Consider the following 20,060-nt stretch of genomic DNA (forward strand, 5'->3'; position numbering starts at 1 on the left):
CGTCCCGCCCTCTGCACCGGGGTAGGGGGCGGCGCTGCTGCGGCAGTAGCGCGGGGATTAGGCTGCGGGAGGATTAAGCCGCCGGCTGGAAATAGCAGCGTCGGCTCCCGGGCGTGGACGCCCAGCGCATCCCCGGCGGCGGCGGCGGCGGCGGCGGGAGGGGGCAGCCCGCCCGGCACCTGGCGGGGCTACCGGGGCCGGGGGGACGGGGGGGGCTGCTGCGCCGCGGGGCGCCTCGCCAGCGGGCCGGGCCGGGCAGCGGTCGCGGCGGGGGCCGGCGGTGCCCTCCCCGGAGCGGCGGCAGGAGGACGGGAGGGAAGGACGCGCTGACAGGTCGGCCGCTGGCGCTCGGTCCATCCCGCTGTCCCCCCGCGCCGGGATGCTGCATGGCGCTGGGCACCGCCGCCGCCGCATCCAGCGGCGCCCCGCTTCCCGGCGCGGGGGAGGGGGGTCCCTATCGGGGCCGGGGGTGGCGGTGGGGGAGGCACCGGGAGGGCAGAACATGGCGCAACGGTGCCATAATCTCCCGCCGGGGAGGCGGCGGCGCGGGCGCTGCAGCGGGGCCGGGGCGCGGCGGAGGCTCCTCCGCGGGTCGGGCGCTGCCAAGGCAGGTGCGGGAGGGCTGCCTTCCCCCCCCATCCCGCGGGCTCGCACCGTATTTGTGTGCAGCCTCCTTCAGCTGCCGTCATTATTTCCCCTTCATCTGTTCCTCGCAACGCCTAAAATACCCTTCTTCCTGCCCCGGGCGGCTTCTAGCGAGGCAGAGGCTTACACAACGGGGCGGGGGGGCTGCGCCTCGGGAGGGGCCGGGCTGCCCCAGGGACCATTGTGCGTGTGGCGGGGCTGTGTCAGTGCCCGTGTGCGTGCGCCCCTGCCTGTGCGCGTCCCTGCCGTGCCTCCCCCCGGCCACAGACCCGGCATCTCGCCCTCCCCTCCCGTGTCTTTCGCCCCTGCAGAGCAGGCAGCAGCCCGCACGCCGTTCGAAGATGTCGGGTCAGACGCTGACAGATCGCATCGCAGCTGCTCAGTACAGCGTTACGGGATCGGCCGTGGCCAGAGCCGTCTGCAAAGCCACCACGCATGAAGTGATGGGGCCCAAGAAAAAGCACCTGGACTGTGAGCATCCCTTTTTGTTTCCCCAGCGAAGGCCCGGGGCTGAGGAGCCTGCCCGCAGGGCACTTCAGTGGGCCTTTGAAAGCCGGCTGGCTGTCACGCTTGCTCTAATCCAGCTTGCAAAGCATGAGGGTGATGGGAAATCTCCAGGAGAGGATGAGTTATTATTGCATTTCTTCTCTTATTGCATAATACTGCTCTTTCGGCCATTTTTTCCCTCATGACCTCTTGCCTTTTATCCGGGAAGACAGTGGAAAGAGCGCCTTATGGAGCAGGGGCTTGGGAAGAAGGGGCACAGGGCAAAATGGACACAAGCTTGTCACTGCTGACTTTGGTCAGGATTAAGCTAGGGTGAGATATACACAAATGATCTTCCCAGAGCTGGCCAAGCACCAGCAAGAGTGGGGCCATCTCCACTTCTGAAGAGGTTTGGATGATGGCGTGCTTAAATGGCAAAGCGCTGGGATAACGCCATGCTGTAGCTTGGGACAACCTTTGGAGAGTTTACAGGCTGTTTGCTGAGGTCCCAAATATCGGACAGCAACTTTGTGAGCTGTCCAGTAGTTTGTGTCAATGTTTTATTGAAGATGGCTGTTGGCTTTATCTCAGATTTTAGATGTATTCTGGACTGACATTGGCTAGTTAAGGCATGAAACAAGGTTGAGGCAAAACCTTTATTGGAAAACAATGAGCTAGTCGTGTTTCATCCTGACAATTTCATTTCGACTGTCAGCCCCTGCTTGGAGACACCAAGCAGCAGAATGGTGAAAGAATTTGGTGGTGTGATGTTAATTGGCCTTGTTTACCAGTAGTATCTCTGTCCAGCATTGAACTTGGCAGATCAGCAGCAGGTGTTAATATGTAAAACTAAGTGGATTTCCCATGGTTTTTTTGGACATGGTAAGAAGTACATAAAAGTAAAGATCAGCAGGTTTTATACCAAGCAGTCTCTTGGCTGCTGGCCATTACTAAGTAATGCTGGTGCAGGTGTTTGTAAGTACAGTTCTGATGATGCAGTATTTGCTAAAAGGAGGTAGCATTACTTCTGGAAAATAATTCCAGATTTCACTTCTAATGACTTTGTAGCTTACCCTCCAAGTGACAAACAGTAGGCTGGTCTTTCAGTATATCTAGATACTCTTGCATATGAGTCCAAGAAATGCTGATGTAAGCAGCATTGATTGAAGACTCACTGGAGTCTAAACTGTTATTTAAGTAGATGATTGGTCTTGATATCATGTATTCTGTCATGTTTTCTTGTATACTTAAAAAATAATTTTAGTTATTGATGTCTCTTCTATCTTGTTTTTTGGTAGCCATCAACAGTTTTTAATCTTTTTAAACACTTTCTAGGCTGTGTCTGGATTGTCCTACACAGACCATATCTGTTACTAGAAGTTTTAGCTTAAAAAAAACATAGCTTATGTATTTGAAAGCATCCTGTGTCTCTGTGTTTCTGTGTGTATATACATTTATAAATAAAAGTACTGTCTGGAATAGGCAGGATTAAAGTGAGGTGGAAGTACTCTACCAGTGTTATAGTAAGGACTGTAAAGGATTTGTATTTGGATATTGGTGCTGATAGTACTATTCAAGAAAGTGGGTGTTCTGGAGACAGAAGCCAGTAGAATTCCACAGAATTTCTTATCTACCTGCATGTCACACATAAAAGAGGAAAAGAAGTTATAATTTCCTGGGAAGATATATGCCTGCTTTTTTTCTTTTTCGATTTTACAAGCTGTAAATAACAGTTCAGAGTTTCATTGGCTGGGTGCATTTCAAGTTGGAAAAGTAGCATTTGAAGATGTGACGAATGAAAGGTAAAACTTTCCAGTGCCATAGAATAAGTTTTATGTCAAGGTAATGAAGGATTTAGATGATTAAAAATTCAGGCTCCAGAGAGTGATGGTTGGAGTGACACCTTATGAAGAGCTGTAATTCTGGTATTGACGTTGGGGTTCTGTGTCCTTAGGGAACTCTATAATTTTATTTAGTGTCTTAGTGGCCAGGTGTCAAGTCACACAACCTCTCTTCTACTGCCCTACTTAGCAACTGGGCTTTGTAAATTAAATTGAGAGATCAACTATTTAACATGTGTTAAGTAGTCCTGTAAGGATAGGATACAATGATGCCTGTTCTCATATGTTTTCTGTAGAAGATAATAATTCCAGAGGGGTATAGGGAGATCATAGGTGACAAGGTAAAAGGTGGTGTATAAGTAAGGGAGAAAAGAACAGAATTAATGTCTTCAGGTAGAAAAGCTGAGCTGCTAAGTGTTTACTTTTGTGTCATTTTCTATACTTGCTATAGCTTTCAAATCCAGACTCTAATAGCTTTCAAATCCAGACTCTAATAAAGACTCTCTGTCTTTTGGCATGGGCTCTCAAACAGGCTGGTCATGTGAAGGAGTACTAAAGTATCATTCAGTTACCATCTTATGCTTGTTAACAGGATTTACCATTTTCTTGAACTCCAGATCTCTTATTAGTGAATGTTCAACAACTGCTGGAAGTAGTACCAGATGGCATTAAATGAGCTTCTCAGTCCCTGTCGTGGGAAAAAGAATGTAAATCTGGGATGCTCTGACGGTTTGGGACAGTTGAGCTCTGACCATTTTCGACTTACAAAACTGTTGTCATCCAGGAGTTGTCTAAAAATCACCACAATTATATGGATTCCTACCCTCAGCTAACCAATGTTTGTTAGCTAAATTATTATTCCTGTGAAGAAGTGGGGAGTTAGCAACTTTATTTTGATGCAGGGAAGGGCCATTGCAGTGGGTGAATGAGGCATATGGGCTACATTTAGGATATATAAGCTGATAATTCGAGTGAGAAGGCAATACTTGTGGACAGCATAGGAGTTTGATTCTTAGAGTTGTTTTGAAAGATTTGTTAAGGCTTCACCGAGGGTTTAATTGTGTGGGCCAAGTAAAAGGCTGCTTCCAGCCTCAAATGGGAATGACTCTGATGGTATCAACAGGGAGATGCTTTTGGAGAAGGGAAATAACATGACTTTCAAATATGAAAACACATGATAGATGAGGGAAAAGTAGGCAGATCTCAACTCAGCTCTTTTTATAGGATCTCACTCAGAAAGAGACCTTCAAGCTTTCATTTAGGGAAGTGAATTGGAAACTAGTGAGGTTGTTGCATCTGCAGGTGGTTGTAACAAGTTCCTGTTTGTGAAAATGATAGAAATGGCTGGGATTTTCCTTGACTTATTTTGCTGAGTGAATTGCTTTGCAGCAGGAGGAAGTTCTGCAGTGTGTATTCTGAAAAGACCACATGTGTCTCCTTACTTCTTCAAAATAATTTTCATAAGGTAGAGGACCTTCTTCTCAGAAGCCTGATCAAGAGCTGGGACATGTTTGTGAAAAGTCAAAACAAAGCAGAGGAATATCAGGATTTGATTTTCTGTTGCTGTGGAGATGACCTGTGTATCTGCTGTAACTTATTTTCATCCCAAGTCTAATTTTGCATATTTGCATGGACCTGGCAAGCAGAGACTCTGAAAAGAAATTTATAGTTTAATTCATGGTGATCACCAGCAGGGCTGGTGTCAGTATTTTGCTCATACAGACACTTCTTTCTTGCCATCTTTTACCTTTCTTCTGCAGTCCCTGGTGTTGACCTAACAAGTTTGAATCACTTTGGTCTTTAGTGTTGAAATAGAAGTGTCTGTTGACCAAAAGCAATGTGTTAAACTTTTTTTGCCTAGGCTTAGTAAAGATGATGTTGCTGGGTCCCACAGGTTAGTCTTAGAAACCTCTGTCTTACTCCTGGGAATATGTCTGTCTCTGATTTTTGGGAAAAGCTGGGGGTCAGTGGACTACCTTGAGTCCCTAGACTTCAGTGTCTGTTGACTCAGTGGGTTAAAGGACAAGGTTAACTAGGATGTGCATATTTCAGAAGTTGTTTGCTGTTGAAGTGATCTGGGGAATGTTCCAAGACTGTTGGCACTTGTGGCCCTCTCCTAGTGGGAGTAGTGCAGATGTACTGCATTGCTCTGCAGTCCAGGTGACGCTTGGTCTCTACAGCTGTGGGTGTATCTTCAAGAAAATTGCCAAGAACAGAGTCCCTGTACACAGTGGGCTTAATCCTTCACACTTTACTAATGAAACTGCTTTTATGTCTCACTGTTTCTTGTATTGCAGTAATTTGTCACGGTTTCTGTGAGTCAGAGAACTGACTTTGTTTAAAAGTTACTGCTGAAGATCAGCTGGAATACTGTGTCTCAGTTTTTGTTGTCATAGCTGGTGTGGATTTTGTAGTGTGAGCTCCTCTGTTGCTCCAATGAATTGCTCTCACACCTGAAAAGAAAAATATCCAAGCAAGCCGTTGTTTTCTTTAATTCTTTATTAGATTAGCACATTTATTTTGTGTAAGGACCCATCATCAGTTTTTGTGTTGAATGGCTGTTTCTGTGGGCTTCTAACATGTCCTTTCCCAAAAGGGTATTGAGGACACAGTTTGTAGGCATGCAGATCTTTGAATAGGAGTAGAAATAAATGTCTGTCATGGGTAAGGGGAGGTAATAGAAATGCTTTTCAGATTAGTTGTTCTTGAGTATTTAAGTGGCATTAACTTTCAATTCCCCCCAGCCCCATACTGTTCTTAAGGTATGTGTAATACCAAGAGAAGGCTGCCCTTCTAATCAAGCTAAGACTTGGTCAATTCTTCAAAATATGTTTGAATCAGAGTATAAGTTTGAATTCATGTTAAAATCCAAATGTTGAAATATGGGCAGGATCACTTGATCCTCTGCATTTCAACTGTTGTGTGTGTAAGTTGTCTCATGGTGCAATGCCTAAGGAAAGGAAGAGGGAAGATGAGGGAACAGGAAAATGAGTAGGCACTGTAATATTAAACTTTTTTTCATGTAAGCAGTGTAACTTGATAAAGATTGACTAGTTCTGAGGGCAGGTATTCTTAGTCTTTTTCAAGAGTAAGTAAGATCCTTCTGTTACACGTGCTTTGTCAAGGTCATGGATGATAAATTCTGGGACAGGTCAGGTCTTTCTGTTGTACTGACTTGCATTGTAGACCTTGATAATGGAGTAGCTTTTTATGAGATGGTCAGGATGGCAGTGACCAGAGAATGGTTTTAATCACTCCTATTTAGTAGTTGAGTATGTTTCATAATAGTCTCATAATGTTGTTCCCTTAGATCTTGGCAGCAATTGAACATTTTCTAAATGACAACAACAAAAATCTGCAGGTTTGATTGATTTTCTGTGTTTTGATTTCATCTATGTCTGATTTCCCAGCCTCACTCTTAAACCCTTTATCTTCTGTGCATGCTTTACATGGGCCTGTCACACTAGTGGGGAATTTTGTGAAGAATCTCCAAGAAAATGCTCTGTAGGCGTGGTCAGTCCATGCTTCTGTGTCTCTGCCATGTGAAGGATCCTCTGAAGTGCTTAAAAGTAGATGACAGCATAACTTTGAAGGGCGTAAAGCATTTTGAAGGCTACTCATTTTCTCTGCTTCTTGCTGGACTGAGAAATTGGTAGCCAAAGAGAATTTCCTGCTCTCATAGCTCTGACTTTTAAAGAAATGGTAGTGTAGTAGAGGCACACTGCTTTTAGCATTTTTCTGCTGCTGCTCAAGATTCTTGAGACTACTTTGCTCTTCCTGCCCTGCTTACCTTCCCCCAGTGCTGGGTGTCCATGGCAAGCTGTTGGCTGCATGGCTGGCCTCTATGAGAAGGGACCAGGTTATGCTCTGTGCCAGACACAACCACCTCCATGCAACACACAGCTCAGCCCATCCACCAAGCTTCTGGCACCTCAAGGCAAACAAACATAAGAAAAAGCAGAAAATACTGGACAGACAGAAGAAGTGAGAAAATGAAATGGCAGAGAGAACACCAGGTTAAAGGTGTAGCAGGAGGTACAGGATGCACTCCATGGTGCTGGAGCAGATATGCTCTCAGCCTCTGGAAGGGACCCCTGTTCTCAAAAGTCACAGCTGCATCTTTTCCCAGTGCTACCAAATCCTTGCCATGTACATCGAATTCACTCCCTGCCACTGAAGAAAACAAAGGGATAGACCTTCCTCAGTCAGCTGTGGACATACAGTATTGCTGAAGGAGCTGGCTCCAGTATTTCTGAGGATGGGGAAAAATTGGGAGTGGAGTGATGACATTAGATCCCCTACCTTAGTCTTACCATAGCCTAAAGGTGAGTCCAAGCAGTATCCTTAAGTTACCCTGCCCTGTTCCTTTTTGGAGCACAGTTTGGGATGCTGGTAAGGGTGAAAAAGCACAAGTTCTGTTGTGTGCCTTGGGTAAATACAGGAGCCTTACCAATGAGTGATAAACATTGCATCTCCAGGCTTCAACACATGACATGCAGATTAGGAATATTGTTCTGGCTGATTTGGAGAGAGGGGTTTCAAATACCATGAAAACAAAAAAGCAAGGACTAAAGCAAGCCAGGAAATCTGGGTCTAGATCTCATTGCAGGAGATACAAAGAAAAGGATGGGTCACTGGCACAGGACTGAACCCTGATCTCAGACTAAATGAGAAGATAGAAGAAGTCTGCCCAGTAGCCTTGCAGGCAGTGATCCGTAGCGCAGGCTTTGCAGCAGTACTTCTGTTTCTCTGAGTCAGCAGTATCAGCAAGATTGCAGTGTGAAGCCTCACTGGTGAACTGATATTAGAGTATCCTGCCCCAGCAGATTCAGCACAGCTGCTTGATTTTCCTTCTGTCCAAAATTTTGCTTGGATGAGAGGTGGTGGCTTAAATTAAGCTGAATAAACCAGATGTTGGCAATTGCTGGAAGACAATTGGAATACTTGGCAGAGGCTAGCTTGTCACTTTGCAGAGTATGGTAAGGTCTGCTTTTTCTGGAATCTTGCAAACCATATGCTGGACCCTTAAAACAGTTTTTAATGCTTTTAATCTTGCTATTTTGATCATGTTTACTTCAGAACTGGCTCAAAATACTCAAAATCAATACAAAACATGTTTTGCTTGTGCTCATAAAGTCTTCTCTTTAGGTTGTGAAGCTCATTTACTAAAGCAGTTGAGAGTTGTAATTCACTAAGAGAGGGAATATAGTATACTATCCATCTGCACTAGTATCACAAGTGCTGTTGGACATCAGCCTTGAAATTAATGTAGGTAGAGTACTAGAACAGTATTTTCTGGCAAATGGGACATTCACTGGGCATCAAGGCTTGGTTGTAGGCATGGGAAATGACAGTGCTCAATATTACCGCTGACTTCTGGACCAGCCAAGCCTAAATACCTTTCTGTTTCTCTTTTCTGCCTGGGATAATGTGATCTCATGCTTTGTTGTAGATTATATCTGTATCTTGACTTAGTTTAATGACAGGGATTGGATGCTAAAAGGCCCTGATGTTATGCTAATGTTGTGTCTTTATGTAATTTTTACTCTGGCCATCTGAGCAGAGGCAGCATGTCAGCCAGTTGCCTTTTCTAGAGTCTGTTTTTTTCTAGCTATTGATAAAACCCAAATGTGTAGAGGGGATTTTGTGAGTAGATAGACATGATCATGCTTGAAGACCACCAAAGCCTGCCTCTCACATGTACTGAGAACTGCAGGTTGCTGACAGGACGTGTCTGCAGCTTGGGTCTGACTTGTGGCAATCAACTCCTTTTGGTCGTAGGCCAATGTGCAAAATTACCACAGGTAAAAAGCCAATAGGCAGGAACTCCTGTGTTGCAATTGGGCTACAGAGTTCTGACAAAACAGTTGAGCCATATGCTTTGACAAGATTGCTGTACTGACTCAAAAAAGGAATAAAAAAGAAAATAGCATTCTTTGCTCATTGTTCTTAAGTGTTTAGGAGACTAGGCTATGGCTGAGATGCAAAACACTGATAAAAGTAGATTGGAGAGTTTGGTGTCCAGTTGAGCTAAGATTGTTCTACCATTGCACTTAAAGGACCAAAGGACACGTCTTTTCAAGAAAGTGTCTTAAACTTTTCTGTCCTAAGAAGTGATACAAGGCTGTGGCTTGACTGCTGACAGTACAGTGCATCACTTCAAAGTGACTTTTGGCTTTGCACGAGAGCAGGTGACATGATGGCAGCGGGCGCTTCCATAGCAGATGGTCAGGGGTTAGCCTGCAGAGCCTGGCAGGCTCCTGGTGCCTCTGGCATCATTTTGTTATATATCTTAAATCACTCTGATACTTTACAGAATGTTCTAAAATGGTCCTCCACAGAAGTGAGAGAAAGACATGACTGCTTGAAGCATGAATAAAACATGCTGACTTGTCGCCCACATTGTTGAAATGTATGCAAGTTTACAAGTGTAGGGGAAGGTCCTCAGAGTAGGGCGGTGGTGGGTGATCCTGCCACAGTGCAGGACGGGGCTGGGAGGGGCACGTCTTTAACAGAATTGAAGAGCTGACCTAGATGCACTTCAGTGGGAGTGCAGGCTGCTTTTCACAGGACTCATCCTTTCACTTCTCGCTTCAGGGAGGGTAGGGCTTGTATGAAAGGGGCAAACCAGCTGGCCTGTTTCCTCCCTCTGAAGGCTGCTGTTTCTCATTATATATATAAAGGTCAAATATAGATAAAAACTTTAACTTATCATTGCATCAGTCCTTTAGCAGCCCTGGAGTTTTCAAATCCAGCCTTTTCAAATGGAGACTTGGGTTTGGATCCTGTTGCATGGCTCTGGAATCCAGAGTATGTTTATTGTATTTGTAGCTCCCAACCTAAGTTTTATAGCTTCATTTAAATGTATTTATAGGAGAATGTACATTCTGCTAAAGGACAGCAAGCCAGAAGCAACTCACCATATTTAGTGTGTCAGTGTTTTGAAAATATGTACATTTTATTAGGAGTGATGTTTTGTTGCTGGCAAGTGAAACAATGGTATTTTCATATGTGAACCTTACCTGCAACTTTTTGATCTGATCTTTCGTTCTATAAAATGACTATGAAAGACTCTACATTAGAGTTTTTCTGGTTTTGAGAAGTTGATTTAAACTTCAGATTGCTTTGTTGGTGGTGAATGGCAAGAGTGTTAACAGGCAAGGTTTGCTACGTTTGTAACAGGTGAGTTTAAAGAGCTGCTTCTTACTCATCAGAAAGCTAGAAATTGCTTAGACAGTATTATGAGAAACTACCTTTCCAATATCATGCTCCATATCATGCTTAAGAGTTAAATTGACACTTCTGGGTGTTCCAGTCTGGAGATCTGACTCTGCACAAAGCTTTGCTGCCTGGATGTGAGGCTGTGTGATGGATTCCAAGTTCCTCGCTCATCAGTAGCTTAATAGAAGGCTTCTACTGCCAGTGGCAAATGCATCATCCAGAGGCATTGGTGACTTTAAACTGTTAATAGCAAATTAGTACTGTCAGGTTTTTTTTTAATGTTAGTAGTCCTTACTGCATCTTCTATCTCTCAGGTGGATGTTCCATTGAATTTAACATTTTGGAGTTTTTTGCAACATCAAGAAATCAGTAGTAATTGAAAGGCTACAAGCTCATGTTGAAGAGTCAAGTCTTGGAAGTAGACTTCACTGTTTTCAAGATTTTTGAGATTTAAACTCACCTGTGTAGCAGAATGGAAGGATTATTGTTTAACTGATATAGTACAAGGGAATGGACATAAAGGAATTGTGCAGTTTCATATTTTACCTTGATTTTTTTGTTTTTCTTAGCAAGGAGAGGGTAAAGCTGTGTCTAACTGTGAATGATATCACATATTTGTTAAAAAGACTGTTTTAAGGCACAGCATTCACCTACAAGGCAGCCACCTGGTTTTATGAATTCTTCTGCTTTATGGTAGGTACATAGATACAAGATAATGGATTGAAATGGTAGCAACCATGTTACAAAGTACTTGCTGCTTGGTTGGAGCTGCTTCAGTGTGCTTCCAGGAGGTCATACAGTTGCACTGACTTGTGCAGAGCTTTGCATTACACTTGGTTTCTTTTTCCTGCAACTATGTAAATGTTTTCAAAAGGGCTGCCTGCATGGTTGTGGGCATTTCATTTCTAGTTAAAAAATGTTGGGTTGTGTTGTTATGGGGCGTCCACTGATGAAAAAACTGGACTCAGAATAATCTTGCTGAGGGAGTAGTAAAAGCATGGACCATGGTCTGGATATTGAGTCAGATGTGTCAGCTTCTGAGGCTGCCTAGTCAACTGATCTCTTTCCAGCACAAAGGCTGTAGCTAATTACCGTGTCACAGGAGTTGTTTGCACGTTGTCTCATCCCCACTCAATTTTTTTTTTTTTTGTTTTATTAATGTATTCCCAAGATGTAACAGCTAAGTATTGGAGCTGGAACATCAGGCTTCTTGCAATATATTTTCAGTCTCGTTCAGCTTTTTAGTGGGTTACAAATTGCTGTTCTGGGCAGAGTTGATAGTGTAGTGATAGTTTATTAAAAACAGATGGTTTTCTGAGGAAAGGCGATAATTTGGGGATAGAATTCTTCTCAGACTGCAGCACGGCAACTGAAAGAGCCCAGGTGCCATGCCTCAGCTGATTACCACTTTCTGCCACATGTGTTTGGAGTGTAAGATCAGCCCAGCATGTAAAGGCTGATAAGGATTAGAAATTGCTGTAGTGCAGAGATTACAGTAAATGGCCCAGTGCTATTGTGGCAAATGTGAAATCCTTGTGTTTCTAGTGTAGCTGTACTCTCTGCCTAAAAGCTGCAGTTGATCCTGTTACTGATATTCCAGTGAGCTCCCAAGTGATAGGAGTTATGAATTGATACAACCAACAGGTAATGTTAGGGGTTGGTCACTTTCATTGAAAGGATAATCACAGGCCACGGCTGGAATCCTGGTATCAGGCTGTGAATGTGCCTAATGTCAATAGGCAATTGACAATAGTAATTTAAGTCGATTTTGTTGACTGTTATCCTTTTAAGCAATAATGTTGCAATTCTATAATGCCTTTAAAATTTCTTTGTTGTTTGCAGCAAGAGCCAAGATGCAAGAGAACTGTCACTTTAATGCTTGCATGGATGGAGAGAACAATTCCCTTAGAGGAAATGGAATAAATGCTTTGAAGGCTCGACAGAAGATTGGCTGGTGGTTCCAGTTTTGTCTCTAAATTAATGTGTATTTTGGTTAAGGCTTTCAGGTTGGAAGTGCTGAAGGAAATGTCTTGTAGAATGAGGTCTGAGATTTGCCATGCAGGAAAAAAGTTCCTTTTCATGCAAAGTTATTGATGAAAACCTATTTATAATGTTAGCAGGGTTTTTTCCATGTCTCTTCTTCCCCTAGAGTTTGGTATTTAAGAAGCCATGTTACAATAGGATGGGGAAATAGCATTTCTTCAAGACAACTGCTGTTATATTTTAATCTTATAACCATTGGTTGGTGTCCACCAAATGCAAATGGATTTTTTCATATCTTAAACTATTAAGAACTATGCAAAAAAGGCACTGCAATAATGATTTGTGACTCAGGTCTTACTTCCAGTAAATCAATAAAAGAGAGAAATGGCACATTTAGCTCCAGAATTACTTGGTGTTTCATATCCACTTAAGCAGAAATGCTTAATTCTTGTATTTGAGCATGTTTCTGTTGAGCTAGTTGTGGAACAGGATTTGTGTGGAAAGAGGGTTGTAAGTGAGTTCTGTGGGTGAGAGGAAAAGATCATTAAAGCTGTGATTTCTCATGTTTACTTTGCTGAATTTGTATTATAACCTGAGACAGATTCTTTGATATTCAAAGTGAGTGAATTCTGTACAAATGAGGTTCAAGACTGAGCTTCTTATGACTTTGGACAGGGAGAATATTCCACGCTTGATAATGAATACTTTTCCTATAGTGAAGATGCTTTAAAAAGCTGTAGTAGCTGTAGTGGGGAAGAAAGCAGGCAGAATTCTTGGACCATGAGGCCTTTCCCCCTCTGTTTGAAATTCCGGCTTCATATGTGTGAGGCTGAAAAGGTGCTTTCCATAGTATGTTTGTACTAGATATTTTGTGTAGCCTATCTTCTGGTATTCCAGGTATGTAATTCCAGACTAAAAATGAAACTTTTATTCTTCTGACTGGTTTCATCACAGGTGTCAGCAAGGTCTCAGACTTTATTCATAAAACAAATATATATTTTATATTAACAAATATATTAATATCTATAACATATATTAATCACTAATTAATTTGCAGTCTTAAAGACTATAATTAAAACCTCAATGAGTGCTCCTTAAGACTTCTTTGTGCTGGAGTACTTGTCCTTTGTGTTGGCGTTGTGTTCTAAGTATTTGTCCTCACAAGAGTCTGAGCTTCTGCAGCTGGCCTGTATGTCAGTTCTATTGCTCTCCTTGAGAGAACTCCAATGTAAACATTAAAGGCAGTGCACACTGTTCTGCCCAGTGCACAGAGGCAGTGGAGCTCTAAGTTCTGGGAACTTTTATGTAAAAAAATATTCATAGTTCATGAAACTTGAAGGAATTGCTTAAAGCAAGATTTTTTTTTTTTTTTAACACAGTGTAATCACACTTTCCCCCCATTATTAATACTTAGAGAGACAGCTGCTGTAGTTGCACCCTTTTAGACCCAGTGATGGTTGCCTTTTGTTTCCTGTTTCCAAGAGAGCTGAACCTGAACCTGAACCTCTCAGGAGGAAAAGCCATACATATAAATAATTAAGTGCAGCATAACTGATGTAACCCTGCTAAAGAGCTAGGGTGATTTTTGCAGATGACTTAAAGCCAAATATCTTGCCTTGATATGTTGGTTAAGGAGGGGTGCAAACCATATGGAAGTATGTCAGAATAAAATCCAGCAGTGTGTATGGGCAGTAGATTTTTCACTTTGTTTCAAAAGAGGTATCTGATAATATAGGAGGTGGTGCACTGTTGTATTTAAAAAGGAGTAGTGATGTAATAAGATGATTCTAAGGCTAATTAAAATTTCAGGTTGAGAAATTGGAGGATACTTCAAGAGAAATTTGCTAGTACTCAGTCATTTACCCTGTCTCTCTGCACACCCTTCATGACACAAAACAAAACACTGCAAAACACTTTGTACTTTACATACTCACGATATGCCTGTGAGTAGGCAGAGAGGAAGAAATTGTATATAAAAGCTTGGTGTGGGATGCTGTTGTGTGGTTCAAAGACTGATTGTCGTGACCTCTCAAACTTCAGGATCTGCAGCAAGTATTTGTCCCCACAAGAATCTGGGATTTATTTTGGAAGGAGGAGATATTGGAAATAAGGCTGGAGAGAGGAGGTAGCACCCTCGAGAGCTACAGCTGCATTGTTGGGAGTGTAAAATACCTGGAGAGAACATGCTGAGTGGAAGGTTGTGTTTAGGTTTGTTGATTTGGCCTAGGCACGGAAGTTCCAAGGAAATATCTGAAAGATGCTGGACTTTGATAAAAGGTAGGCTTGCTGGCATCAAGGTGAGATACAGCAAGCCTTGAGGCAGACTTTTGGGGAGGAGGGAGGAGACAGCATGCACTGCTGTTGGGGTCATTGTTACAAGCCAGATCAAGATGTGCGTTCGTGTAGACAGGGCAAGCTGGAAGTGAAAAGAATAAATAATAAATTACAACCTCAGAAACTAATTCCAAACTCTTTTCCATGTAATTGCCTGATAGTCAAAGCCAACAACATTCAAATTAGCTGATGGTCTTCTGAGCAATTGCAGAAGCAGAAACTGGTAACTTTGTTCTGCTTTCTGATACTGCTTTGTGGTCAGGTTCCTGTAGACGGGGAAGTTCAGCTCTTGCATTGGTGAGCACAGTGCTCCAGTAGCTTCCTAATTCTGTCTTGCAGGGGAGGGACTGTACTCTTACTTGCCTACTTAACTTTCTTAGTTGAGGCTTGTAAACTCTTACTCTGAGCTGCTTCTTTCTGTTCTTGACTGGCTTGGATTTGGAACAATCCTGCATTTCCTTTTCAATAGGTTCAAGGCATTATTTAAATACTTATAGGTGAGGGAAAAAAACTCCTGAAGACTATTGTAACATTTGAGTAATAGTGAGGAAGGTCTGTAAGGGGGTTACTGCTGGAGAGATTTGGCAAAGTTTAGGAACTGAATGTATGACACAGCTCAGATGCTGAGGCAGCTTGTGTGTTAATTCAGTCTGGAATGACAGCTGCTCTTAAGTTGGCACTGATATTTCTCTGAACAGAGAGGTCTTGTGCTCTGCTGCTGTTTCTGTGCTTACTGCAATGTAAATTGTGAATAATTAATCATGAACTGGGAAATCCCAGGTCTGCTTATTAGAGGATTTGGGGGAAGGGGATGGGGCAGGAGGGCCAAAACAAAACAGGAAAAAAACCCAGCCTAGATCCAGAATGCCATCTGGAAAGTTAAAGGACTAAGAGTTTCTTCAAAGTATTGTATAATCTCTCTCGTCTGTTCATTATGGAAAAAAAAAACCAAAAAACTAGGAACTAGTTTTTAATGAGATGGAAAGAGTCTGAAATTCTGAAACCTTTGAAAAGTTCTTACTGTTCCCTTATAAGCTTAACAAACACTAAAGCTAGTCCCATCCTTTAGTGGGCTCTCCAAAATGCCATGAAGAAGAGCCAAGGTCTCTTAAATTACTTCAGTCTGCCTCAGTGAACCCTCTACCATTCTTCCTCTATTTGACAGGTTTGTCTTTTTATTAATGGAGGTGTTAATTACGGAAGAGAAGTAAACCTAGAGTATGATTAAGTTGCAATTGTCTTAAGTCTGGGTGAAAAAATTGGCCTGTCCAAGAGCTTAAAGTCTGCTTTAGATTTAAGGCTGCTTAGATTAAAGACTGTTTAGATTTAAATTACAGTGTCAGAGAATTGATAACCATTTATTTCTTCTATTGCATTGATTTTCCATCTCAAAGCGTAACTAGAAAAAGTATATTGAAGTAAAATTATAATTTTAAAAAGTATCTTTAATTGGAGAAGTCTTTAAAATAGCAACTATGAAAATGTGAAAAGAGGAAGTAGGAGAAATCACATATTGTGATTTGACAATTGTGATTTAGTCCCACAGTAAACAAATTGATTCAAATAAAGCCTATATAGGTCTTAATTCTCCAATTACTTCTTTTCTGTGAAATTTGTCGTAGAAGCACTTGCTGCTATTGCAGTACAATTCAGATTTCTGACTGTGCTTGTAATTTGTAATTGAGCTCAGTGTCTGGGTTTGGGGATTAGCTGTCAGTGTACTGGATGCCTGCAGTAGCAGAAACTTCTTCAGGAAGGTACTTTTAATCCTTGTTTGCCCTACCTGTGTGTGCCCCAAATGGAATCAACTTTGCAAGATTGCTTCATATGGTTTCTGTTGTGTTGTTCTTCATCTGTTACTCCTTAATGTTACCTATTTTGTATTAGCAAATGTATCTGTGACTTCCTTGGAAGACTAAGCTTTATTGTCTCTTGTCCACCCAGCAATGTCTGAATCCGTATATTTTGAAAATATAGTTTCTAGATTTTTTTCCTGCATATGATTTTTTTTTCCTTGTATCTGTTCTTCCTTACCACATTAAAGTAAAATTAATTTTCCAGCTCTTATTTTAAAATTTAGCTTAGCCAGCAAACTCTGCTGCTGAGTTTGGTAAAATTAGCTGTGCTGGTGCTTCATTCCAGATCCTGATGTTTACTGGTTAAGCTGAGACTCTGTAATACTGGGAAAAGAAACCCAGGAAATTTGAATACCTTATCTTTGTAGTGTGACTAAATAGGAAACAGCTCTGCAAGAATTATTCCCCCACCCCCAATCTCCTTTTTCTGGCCTCAGATGACAAGCGACATCTTCATGCATGGTTTAATTCTTTTCTGTGCTCTGAAAGTAGTAGACTTAATTTTAATCATGCCTCTCTATTTTGCACACTATAATTACTCATGTCCTAAAACATTCAGAGCTGCAGACTGAGATGCTGTACCCTCCAGCAGTTTGGAGAGGAGGCAGAAATGACCGAGTGGTTGCAGAAGCAGTGCTGTGGCATCATATAGCAGTGTCTTGTTGTCTCCATTGCCAGCATTTCTGTGGATGGACTCCTCTGGGGTTTCATTATCTAAAGTGCACTGATGGAAATCACAATTTATAGCGTAGCTCTTTCACAGAAATCTACATACTGACATTTCAGCCCAAGACTGAAAGCTGACAAATTTGATGCATGTCCTTGTGTGAATAAGACAAATGCTGTCACCAGCAGTAAAATCTCGGAGTGGGGTAAACAGTGAGTAAGCCACTTGTGATTTGCTTCTAGGCTTTTACAAACCACTGTCTTCTGTAATGCATTAATCAGCAGTACAGAATAAAAGATCATTGGCCTGTTTGTACCACAAGATCAAGGAGAATTCTTGGAGCTCTGTGATCTTGAGCTACTGTCATTCAATAGCATGGTTTTGCTATTATAATATTTTGTCTGCATAACTGCCTCCTTCAAGGGTAGTATTACTGAGGTTATAGAAGTAAACACATTTTAGAAGGTGTTCTGCAAAAAACTTCAAACCCAGCTTCCATAACCCAGACAACAAAATGCCATGACAACATACATTTTCATTCAAACTTGGCAAACAGATCACACAATTTTTGTCTCCTGTATCATCGCAGAAAAATCATTCCTCTGGCCTGAAACTGAGGACAACTTGCAGCTTTTATGCCCATACAATAGACAATTTCATATGCAAGCAAGCATTATGGTTTACCCAAGCTTGTGACTCTGAGCTAGGGATCTCTTGGATCTTAAATAAACAAAGTCTTTGTAATAGAAGGTAAAGAACCCGTAAAGATTATGTGCCAGGAATTTAAAAAATACAACAACCAACCAACCGACTGACCGACCAAAACCTGAACTTTTGAATGCTTCTGGTAACAGCAGCTTAGGTTTCTGTACACACCAGGTGGGTCTCAGTCGTTGATGTGACTCATTGATCTATTTAAACAGATTTGTCTTCTGTCTTTCCTGTTCTGCAGATTTGTCTTTCCTGTTCTGCAAAGGCAGAATCAGTAGTTGAATTATGAGCCTGGACTTTCCACTCTTAGCAACATTAATACTCTCCATTGCTTGGGATTATGTAGGGGAGGCAAAGGAAGTGAAGTGGTGACCCTATTGTGAATTGAACTCCTGTAGACTCACATAGTTTAAGTGTGCAAGGATCAGTCACAAAATATCCTGTCTGCTTTTGAGGTAGACTATCTGTCATCACTGAATTACTTGAACAGTTGGAGGAAAATTTCTAGTCTGGAGGTGGGGAAGAAATCATTAACAATGATTCCTCTGAGGGAAAATAAAAGATGAGTATTTTCATTTCAGATAATGCTTAGTCTAGTAGTTAAACTTTTAATTTTTTTTCTGCTTAAGTCTTCAAATTTGAAGCCTCAGCCCTACAATGAGATCTGTGTTTTGTGCTCTTCATGTTGCATGAAGTCGTCTCCTTGAGTCTTGCTAGGGCTATGTCTGGCATCACAGAGGTTTTGGGCATGCAGTTGCAGTATGCAGTTTCCAGTTGTGTCTCAAAAATAGGTGATAGCTTGTAGAAGGTAATTGCTGGCTGCCAATCTGGAGTCGGTAGATAACAGGGGATGCAGTAAATCACAGATGCTGTGGGATATAGAGGATAGTGGAAAGCTTGCTGCCCCACTGTTCATGATTTAACTGCTTACCTTAATTTCATGCACTCTTCTGTTCAAGTTTACATATTCTTAATGTACAGAACACCAAGCTGTATGTTACTGTTTTTCCCTGAGACAGTCTTACTTCTTCTATGTAAGGTGCAGTTGCTTCAGTATAAAGTAATGTCATTCCTTGTGTTCTTTCTCACTGTTAAAGAAGCCTTAATGCATGCCTGCATGCACTCTTCTGCTTTCTGGGTCTGTTGAAGCTCTAGGAGGTGTGCTGGAGCTTGCTGATTAAAACAGCCTCTGGAATGACAGAGTGTCTGTTTCTGGTGATGCCTCTTTTTGCTGATGTGACTGGGTTCAGTGTGCTTGACATGTTACCTGTAATTGAAGAATTCAGAATTAGCACCTCTAACCCAGAGGTAATAAACTGAGACAATTAACTTAAAAACCTGCAAGCAGTAAAGTCATATGATGTTGTGCTCTCTAACTTCAACTGGCACAAAGATGGAGAAACGTTTGGTCATAGCTCAGGACAGAATTGTTGGAAAACTGTTGTTGGATGAAACAGTTAGACCACTGTTGCTGTCAGCATGTACTAATATAATCTCTGTTTGGGTTTTTTGCTGTTGTTTTTGTTTCTTTTTTTTTTTTTTTAATGTGGAATGTAAGCACTGAACTTCCTGTTTGTCACAACCATGGCCAGCAGCCTGGTGGTCTGAGATCTTGTCCATGCTGCAAACTTTTTATCATACTTGTCTCTTCCTTTTGTCTCTCCCACAGACTTGATCCAAGCAACTAACGAAACAAACGTGAATATCCCTCAGATGGCTGACACGCTTTTTGAGCGAGCAACGAATAGCAGCTGGGTGGTCGTATTCAAAGCCTTAGTCACCACACATCATCTAATGGTCCATGGCAACGAGGTAAGTGTGAACAGCTCTCTCAAGGCCACCTTGGCACTGAACACTCTCCAAGCCAAAAGCGTTAGTAGTGCAGAGGCATCTTGCCTGAACCAGAAAGGACCTGAGAACAAAGGGCAAGAATGATTCTTGATGAAGAGAAAACTTACTGTTAACAACAGAGTTGAACTGTGTCTCAGTCTCTCCATTTACAAAACCATAACATAAGACCAAGATGCAGCCTGTGCCAGGATGCTGACAATTTATTCACTGAATCTGAAAACAGCTACACAGGATTAAATACTACCTGGGATTTTTTTACTAAGGTCAAAGTTGTTGTTCTGGCACATGTATACTGCCATCCAAATAGTTGCCTTCTCTGCATGGGTGTTAAAATCTTCCTAGAGCTGTAAATTTAGCTTGGTAGCCTTTTAGATCAAGTTATCCTTATCCTTGCTTTTTATTGACCTGTATAGACAGGTGTGTCTGCTTAAAAAGAGACAGCACAGTTAAAGAACTTCAGTATGA

The 20,060-nt window shown here is 42.1% G+C and overlaps 1 protein-coding gene across 1 annotated transcript in view; it reads left to right on the forward strand.

The window, feature by feature from the left end:
* Window positions 1-283: 283 nt before the first annotated feature.
* The window catches only part of SNAP91 (synaptosome associated protein 91), a 63,323-nt gene continuing 43,546 nt past the window's right edge, over window positions 284-20,060 (forward strand). The window contains exons 1-3 of the mRNA XM_053973658.1: window positions 284-333; window positions 957-1,116; window positions 19,414-19,556. Coding sequence (XP_053829633.1) covers window positions 987-1,116; window positions 19,414-19,556 — 273 coding nt within the window. The 5' untranslated portion in view covers window positions 284-333; window positions 957-986. The remainder of the gene's footprint in view (window positions 334-956; window positions 1,117-19,413; window positions 19,557-20,060) is intronic.

Source organism: Vidua macroura, chromosome 3 (genome assembly GCF_024509145.1).
Source record: "Vidua macroura isolate BioBank_ID:100142 chromosome 3, ASM2450914v1, whole genome shotgun sequence".
NCBI lineage: Eukaryota > Metazoa > Chordata > Aves > Passeriformes > Viduidae > Vidua > Vidua macroura.